This window comes from Cyclopterus lumpus, chromosome 22 (genome assembly GCF_009769545.1).
Source record: "Cyclopterus lumpus isolate fCycLum1 chromosome 22, fCycLum1.pri, whole genome shotgun sequence".
In the NCBI taxonomy this organism is placed as follows: Eukaryota; Metazoa; Chordata; class Actinopteri; order Perciformes; family Cyclopteridae; genus Cyclopterus; species Cyclopterus lumpus.
The window spans coordinates 15,589,133-15,598,289 of NC_046987.1; the positions used below are offsets into that span (position 1 = coordinate 15,589,133).

General features: G+C 36.8%; 1 protein-coding gene and 1 long non-coding RNA gene across 2 annotated transcripts; both read left to right on the top strand.

The window, feature by feature from the left end:
- The first annotated feature begins 875 nt into the window (after positions 1-875).
- On the top strand, positions 876-1,812 carry LOC117751244. The gene is made up of 2 exons (XR_004611858.1): positions 876-934; positions 1,129-1,812. It is a non-coding gene; the product is annotated as an uncharacterized LOC117751244 (long non-coding RNA).
- A 1,331-nt stretch (positions 1,813-3,143) lies between these two features.
- Positions 3,144-9,098, top strand: LOC117725149 (obg-like ATPase 1). The gene is made up of 11 exons (XM_034525144.1): positions 3,144-3,250; positions 3,615-3,712; positions 3,850-3,993; positions 4,095-4,222; positions 5,047-5,222; positions 5,366-5,446; positions 6,182-6,279; positions 6,398-6,538; positions 6,883-6,979; positions 7,372-7,494; positions 7,621-9,098. Exons 2-11 carry the CDS (start codon positions 3,615-3,617, stop codon positions 7,723-7,725), a joined length of 1,191 nt encoding a protein of 396 aa, XP_034381035.1. The 5' UTR covers positions 3,144-3,250; the 3' UTR covers positions 7,726-9,098.
- Positions 9,099-9,157: the final 59 nt, after the last annotated feature.

A 9,157-nucleotide genomic window follows, 5' to 3' on the forward strand; every position in this document is an offset into this window, starting at 1 on the left:
GTTTTGTCGCAGTTTGAGTTTTCGACAGAATTGGGTATTTTAACATTTGATGAAATGTATATTCAGTTTATCCTGGATACATAAAACAATAGTGTTACATTCCTAATAAAAAAATAAATAAAATTGGGAATATAAATACTGCATAAATCAGATGGTTCAATACTTCCAGGCTGCCAATGCACTTTCTGTAATGCTGTGTCAACGTCCAATAGGACGTTTGCTTTCTGTTTTGGCTGCAGTTAGACAGTTTGAATTTGTTTTTAGCAACAGACTTAAATATACAATATTATATGAGGCAATTATAAAAGGTTGTTTAAACTACACAATAACAAATTGGCGTAGTACTAAAATATCAATGGCACTTGTGATATTATTTTGTCAATTGATATTTCTAAGGTCAAGAATAAACGTAATACATAAATTCTTAAAACAACGGAGGTGAGAGGTTAGTTAAGTGCTCAGAGAAAGAAAAGCCATGACAAGGAGTGAATTGCAGAGAAATATTTGTGATGCAATGAAAAGCTCCAGCATAGCTTCATGTAATTTACAGTACTTTGCCATTGACTGTTTCCAATATCAAGAATAAACTTCATTCTCAAACGTTAATTATTCTGAACCCTATCCCATGTCTTTGAACATCTCCATCGCCACAGAAAGATCGGCAGTAAACTGCAAAAATGTATACCCCACTATTTGTAAATGTTGTAATGTTTTTTAAGTTCACAATTTGTAGTAATTATTTTTATTGACAAGATGTAATATACAAATAATTCAGGTACAACGCAAATAATAAAAAAAAGATTAATGTGACAATTGCGTATATATATATATATATATATATATATATATATATATATATATAGGAGTATATATGTATCTCCTTACTGTAGCAGGGGGTACCGCTCACGATCCCGATCACGGTCCTACTCGCCACGTATGTGTAAACCATTTTTCTATATTGGCATATTTAGAGTTTATATAAAATTCAGGTGTTGATGTAACTTCCACAAATACTTTGTCTTCGTAAAAGTTTAGTTTATCCACAAAAAAACTAACATAAATCATGCTTGTATTCTTTTTGATATACATCAAGTCTGACACCTAACCCCTGTTCTTTTTTTCCCACAGGTCACTACTGAACATTTAGAAAAGAAGGCAACAGATTCAGTGTTATTGTTCAGATGCATACTTTTTATGTTTTGTTTTATTTTGCTTTGTTTTAAAATAATATATGTGGTTTTGAAGGTCTAAAAAAAAAAAATTGTCCCAGAGATGCAGTCTGTCTAAGCACCACAAACTCTGTAAATTTGTAGGCAAACTTTTTAGATAGGTAAACAAGCATCTTTGGATCTCATAAAAAAAAAAAGAAACGGCTTACATTGTTTTGGGAATCCTAACAGCTAAAACCTTTTGGTTTGTTTATGCTCTGCTCAACAAGTTTGGTTTTTATACAAGAAAGACGTTCTTTGGTATATTATATTTTCTCATTTTGCTGTTTGTATGTAGCCGTCAAGATCCCAGTTTGCATGTGTTTAATGTTTTGAAGACCATCTTTCTATTTATTTTTGTGTTTTTTTCAAATGGAAAGTATGTTTTGGGGTTGTTGTACATACACAAAAAGATACTTTGGTCTGTTGTTCAGTGACAGTTTGTAGTATACTGTGATGGCCACATTGCACTGTGGTTTTAGATGCAGGAATGCTGCAGGTATTGTTGCAGGTGTTGTACCATGAAGTCCCATCAAAACAGTTTGAGTTATTTGGTGTGTTTTTTTTTCGTAACAGAAATAAAAATATTACTGCTTAGTCTTCATGCATGCACCCTCATTCGAGTGATTGTCTGTAATGAAGCCCTGTTTTGTCGCAGTTTGAGTTTTCGACAGAATTGGGTATTTTAACATTTGATGAAATGTATATTCAGTTTATCCTGGATACATAAAACAATAGTGTTACATTCCTAATAAAAAAATAAATAAAATTGGGAATATAAATACTGCATAAATCAGATGGTTCAATACTTCCAGGCTGCCAATGCACTTTCTGTAATGCTGTGTCAACGTCCAATAGGACGTTTGCTTTCTGTTTTGGCTGCAGTTAGACAGTTTGAATTTGTTTTTAGCAACAGACTTAAATATACAATATTATATGAGGCAATTATAAAAGGTTGTTTAAACTACACAATAACAAATTGGCGTAGTACTAAAATATCAATGGCACTTGTGATATTATTTTGTCAATTGATATTTCTAAGGTCAAGAATAAACGTAATACATAAATTCTTAAAACAACGGAGGTGAGAGGTTAGTTAAGTGCTCAGAGAAAGAAAAGCCATGACAAGGAGTGAATTGCAGAGAAATATTTGTGATGCAATGAAAAGCTCCAGCATAGCTTCATGTAATTTACAGTACTTTGCCATTGACTGTTTCCAATATCAAGAATAAACTTCATTCTCAAACGTTAATTATTCTGAACCCTATCCCATGTCTTTGAACATCTCCATCGCCACAGAAAGATCGGCAGTAAACTGCAAAAATGTATACCCCACTATTTGTAAATGTTGTAATGTTTTTTAAGTTCACAATTTGTAGTAATTATTTTTATTGACAAGATGTAATATACAAATAATTCAGGTACAACGCAAATAATAAAAAAAAGATTAATGTGACAATTGCGTATATATATATATATATATATATATATATATATATATATATATATATATATATATATATATAGGAGTATATATGTATACACAGCTAAAAGAAAGTAAATCAAGTCACAAGAGGGGAAAGTACCATATGTTTCTAATAAGGTGTAACTTGTTTGTAGTTAAATTCGTAGGAAAAGGGATATAACATGGGAAGTTAACGAGAACATGTCTGTTTATTAATTAAAACAATAATCAAACGCTCAAGAGCCCTATCATCTGGATCTGCATAGTAAAATATAAAATAATACAATATATTTGAGGTTGAAAGAATATAAACAGCTAGGGGCTGTTCCAGGTCTGTCGAAAAGGTATGTGATATTTCACAATCTAAAAATAAAAAAAAACGTAACGTTATACAGTATGTCAGAACACTGTTCTGCTGACGTAGCCTTCCAGCTCGTTCTCCGACCAATCACAGAACGCTCACGGTTAAACACTTCCGGTTTCCTCTGCCCCTTGCCTTTCCACCGGAGCGGCTGCTGTGTGCAGATATCAGAGGAGTGAATACCACGTAGACCGTTGGCTAAAAAAAGACATTAAGGTACTAAAAGAGTACTCTTCCCCCCAGCGAATTAGCGGGAGAGCTATTTGTCAATACTGGCAAACGCAGACGGCAGTATTTGTTTAGTCAAACCTTCGGGCTAACAAGTAGCTAGAAGTGGTCTCAGTGAGCCACTAGCTTACGTTAGCATGCTGCGTTTGAATGAGCGTATGACTGCAGCCAGGCGGTGGCTGGAGCTGCGGAAACACGTTTTAAGTGCAGCTAGTAGAACAGGAATGAGCTGCTTGGTGATACATGTCCATACGTAACTTTGAACGGGACCGATATGTTTTTAGGTTACAAAGAAACCTGGCTTTGGTGACATATTTGGGGTAATGGTGTATCCAACTTGTAACTTTCGCAGATGCCCCCCAAAAAGACAGAAGCCCCCAAAGAGCCCACATTGATTGGACGATTTGGAACCTCACTGAAGATCGGGATCGTGGGATTACCTAATGTTGGGTATGTACATGAAATAAGTAATTATATACAAGCTGAGCAGTTTTTTGTTATTGTTGTTGTTGTGTGAGTGAATTTGAAGATTCATCATTTAGGGTTCATTATCGCACTGCTGTTGACACACTCTTATGTCTACTCAGGAAATCCACCTTTTTCAATGTGCTGACCAAAAGTCAAGCTGCTGCAGAGAACTTCCCATTCTGCACAATTGACCCAAATGAGAGCAGGGTACCTGTGCCAGATGAGCGCTTTGACTTTCTCTGCCAATACCACAAACCGGCCAGGTTTGTGTTATGTCCTAACAGCTGTTTTTAGTTAGTTTTTTTGTCCATGGATTTCTCTCTCATCAACAATCCCTCCTTGACTGGCTGTTTTGTCTCTTTAGTAAGGTTCCAGCTTTTCTCAATGTCGTGGACATTGCTGGTCTGGTGAAGGGAGCTCACGCGGGACAGGGACTTGGAAACGCCTTTCTCTCCCACATCAGTGCATGTGATGGCATCTTCCACATGACACGTGAGTTGTCAATACTTCTGCCTGCAGCTGCTGTCTAGTAATAACTGAAGAGAAGGGACAGCTGTTAGGAGGGCAAGTTTCACCCAGCTCGGTGAAGCTCATTTTAAGAATTCACTCATGTTGTGATAGTGGACCAGACAAGATGATATATTCTGTTCTACAGCAAGGGTTCTAACCGTGATACTTTGTGGTAATGAGTATCTTACTATGAAGTATCAAAAGCTAGCATTGAATGTCTGGTCAAACTTGTAATTTGGCTTTTTTGTTGTCGGATCTGATAGTTCTTGACATAATACAATTTCAGACTATTTCATTAAGACTGATACAGCTGCATTAATTTAGACAACTTTTAACATTTGAGGACTTCATTTAATGGAATGAATTAGTATGTAGGGAAACGTGTACATATCTCAAAGTAAGGTATAAATTAAATATTGTTTGGCTTTCAGTTAACTGAAAAGTATAATAACATTTAAACAACATCCAGTCGAAGCTAGAATTTAGAGTGACATCTTTTACATTTTTGATTTTCCTGGCATGTAATATCAGTCAGAGACAAGGCAACATTGATTTTTCGCACCAATATGAAGTTTATATGTTAGCATTTGTAGAATTTAGGTTTTACCTGGGTGCACATTCTCATCTAAAAGTCTTAGGGATCATGCATGAATTTATACCACAGTAATATCAGTTTGCAAGGTTATAGCTTCAGGAAATGCTTGCATGGTCATACAAACCGACTGAACTGCTCAGGCTTTTGGAATAACATGGTTGTTACTACTTATTACAGGCTGACGTCACCTGTCGACGCTTGTGTTTTTTAGGTGCGTTTGATGATGAGGATATTATCCATGTGGAGGGTAACGTTGACCCAGTGAGGGACATTGAGATCATCCACGAAGAGCTGCGACTAAAGGACGAGGAAATGATTCCTCTAATCCTTGACAAACTGGAGAAGGCTGCCGTCAGAGGAGGGGACAAAAGACTTAAACCTGAACATGTAAGTATCTACTGTATATATGTTTATGTTATATATGGCCCTGTTTCACATCTGTGTCACTGCATCGCAATTGGGGGAAAAAAGAAGATGATAACCTGTAATCAGTCTGCAGACTTAATTTAATCTGCTGCTTCTTGCTACAGGATATAATGTTGAAGGTAAAGAACTGGATAGTGGAGGAGAAGAAACACGTCAGATTTTACCCTGACTGGAACGACAAAGAGGTAATGATGTATGTGTGTATGTCTGGAAAAGTATGTGTGTGGGTCCTTGATTTAGTTTGACTGTTAGTCTTGTGTGTCTATACGTGTTTGGTCTAATTAGGGCTGTTCCCAATAACATTATTGACGTTCAAAGCTTCTGTTGAGGTTTTCAGATTAAGCTTTAAATGTCTGTTGTCACCATCCTGAAAAAAAAGTCTTCAAAAGTAATCCTCAATTTGGATAAAGTGATTTGTCGGATTATCTGCGCTAGTCTTTATTTTTTTTTATTTTTTATTAAATCAACTTTCCTTAATGAATAGTATCTTGCTAGTGGGTGCCGCCCTTTGTGTCCAGTGAGCAGATGAGCAATTAGTTTTTGACCACAGTGAACGTTTTGTTGTTGAAAGGCCAAACGACAACAAATATCAGCTATTGGATCACAGGAGTCGGAAAACAATCCTACGCAGTTACCACTGGAGTCTAATTCTACCAATAGTACAATAATAATAATATTAGCGGCGTCGGCGCTTTATCTGCATCTGTACAAATGTGCACAAATAAAATAAATAAATAACCCCAGTGATTGTTGGAGCATAGCTCTCACTGTGGTCGGTTTGTTATCCTGATGGACAGCGTAGTCTGATTGGTCTTTGAGGCATCGGTAACTTTTGAGGCTCTTTTGGACAAGCTGTGTCCCCTGAGCTTTTGAGAGCTAAACTGTTTCACGAGCTCTACCCTTTAAAATTCTCTCCACAGATTGAGGTGTTGAACAAATATCTGCTTCTGACATCCAAGCCCATGATCTACCTGGTCAATCTCTCAGAGAAGGACTACATCAGGAAGAAAAACAAGTGGTAGGTTTGCTTTCACCGACCCCGTGACCATATCTGCGTGTGCGTGTTCCCTCCATTGTTTGAGTAGGCAGCTATATTTTGAACATTAAGAATAACTCCGGCTGGCTGTTCCTCTCAGGTTGGCAAAAATCAAGGAATGGGTAGATGCTCACGATCCCGGAGCTCTGGTCATCCCCGTGAGTGGATGTGTTGAGTCTAAAATGCAGGACATGGAGGAGGAGGAGAAGAATAAGTACTGCACGGAAATGAAGACGCAGAGGTGAGACATAAACTAACGGTGTATCAGGTTGAGAAATAGTTTTAACTGCCACTTAGGGCTCCAACTAACAATTATTATGTTTGTTGATTTAAGCGTTCAAGTATTATCATTGTCAGTTGTTTGCAGCTAATATGCATGTTATTAATTAACAACTAGTGTTGTCTCTGCTATGACAAACACGGCAAACAACCTTTGACTCAACTGACATTGAATAATTAAATAAGTCGGTGCTATTTTATCATTCTGTTTGAAGTAACAGTAACTTATTCACATCGAATGCGCCTTTTTTTGAAGCTACATGTCTGGTTGAGCCGCTCCATCGTGACTTCTCTCTGTGTTTCTAGTGTTCTGACCAAAATAATCAAAACTGGCTACGCAGCACTACAGCTGGAATACTTCTTCACAGCAGGACCAGATGAGGTGCGAGCTTGGACCGTCAGGGTAAGTTCTGTTTAAGATCATTATTACCGTATGTCCTCAAAAGTCAGTGTTTTATTTCAAAATCCTTGTCATTGTTGTTTGAAAGTGTCATTTACAGTTGATTTATTTAAAGCAGAAGCCATTTTCTGAAAAATTATAATTTTGTCAAAACAAATGTTTTCTCTTTCTTACTAATTTTTAATGATTTGATTGTGTTACTACACATTAATGGCCTGATGTGTAATATTGAGTGATATAAACATTTTGGAAATGCACGCTGAGTTTGCATCATTGTTTGTAAATATAATTTACTGTTTTTTGACACCATCAAATTCTTCAAGGTTGCAGTGTGTTAGTAGGTTTTTTGTTGTCCTCAAGTTATCATCTTAATTTTCTGTGATTTGCCCCAATAGAAAGGGACCAAGGCTCCTCAAGCTGCAGGAAAGATCCACACTGACTTTGAGAAGGGCTTCATCATGGCGGAGGTGATGAAGTACAATGACTTCAAAGAGGAGGGCAGTGAAAATGCAGCCAAGGTGTGTTTTTATAGAGCCTAATTACAAGCTTGAACTGGCACTGAATTTCTGGCAATAATAAATTGGCTTTTTCTTTTCTTTTTTCAAACGCTCTTGAATATAATTTAAGTTTATTCTCTCTTACAGGCCGCTGGGAAATACAGGCAACTGGGCAGGAACTACACGGTGGATGACGGCGACATTATCTTTTTCAAATTCAACACACCCAGTGCACCTAAAAAGAAACCATGAGAACACAATATCACCAGAGGGAGAACTCAGAATACTGTTAAGGAGCTACACTGTGTGCTGGTTTTCATATTTATCTTTTGAATTCAGAGGATCAGCTCAGCGGATCAGCAGTTATTTACTCAGCTGGTCTGATCTGGTACCTATTGGAATTATTCAATATAATTACATTTCTATACAAGCTTACATCCGTGCCTATAATATTTGGCACCTTCTGCACCAGTCAAATATTTTTGAAAACATTATATTCTAGCTTTCATGGTCCCAACTAAGAATAGGTATAACTGAACTGAGGAATGTATCATTTCAGATTTTACTGGAAATAGCTAATTAAGAAACTGTAACAGAACATAAACTGCATATTTCTTTATAATTGAGGCTGGCCTTGTCCATGTGTTTTTAAGATGCATCAGATGATCAGAGCATGTCCCCTTTTCTAGATGCTTTTTGATAATTCAAGCAAGAATCAAAGAGTCGTAACGTTTTTGTTGTTGTTGAATTGTATCTTTAAGACGATATTTGAGCTATACAACAATAACAGCTTGCCTTTCTGTCATTATTCTACAATTACCATCATGATGACCTCACATCATATCAACCCTCTTTATTACAGCCTGGCCTGATCAATCTGTAATTCAGATCTTATAACATACAAAAGTTATAAACAGTGCCAGCATAAGTGATGGTAATATATAGCATGTGGTGTTTGGTACAGGTGCCTAATCAGCATAGAATGAGTAAACAGTGTTTTTTCCTCATTAAAATGACATGAACTGTTTTCTTAGTTTATTTATGCCTTTTCCCCAATTCAACTGTCTTATGCTATTCACAATTAAGCCATAATTCCGTAACCAATTATGCTAAAACCAATAAACGTTTGACTGGTGCTGTGTAAACTACCAAGAGAAAATGAAAGCCATCGCTCAGTGTAGCATTTCAGGACACAACTGTGCTTTATTCTGAGGGCAAGGATATTCCTATTATTTTAGAGAGAGCAAAGCAGGTATCCCCGACGATGCAGGATGAGACACCCGAATGGATCATTTTGTGATACACACTGCTTTTATTGACTTTGGTTTGGTTTGGAAACATAAAAACAGACGACATTCACGTTATGAACACCACCCTGTGTCACAAGATATGGCTTCAGTGTGAACCAGCTCTGAGGATCATCTGGACTGTATGGCTTCATAATGCTCCTTGTTTCACTGCCTCCATAGTGTGAATGTCTTTTATTTTCAAGAGCGCCCAACAATCCCCTCATTTAACATCTTGTCGAAGGTAGAACATCCTAATGGGCCTAAGGGAGTCAAGATATAAATAAACGTCATCCTCATCAATATGCATGCGTCAATAAAAGGAGAAAAAAAACCGTGTCATTGCTTTGTCTTTCTATTTTTTCCTCATGTTCAAGGCTAAAGTCACAACATGAGGG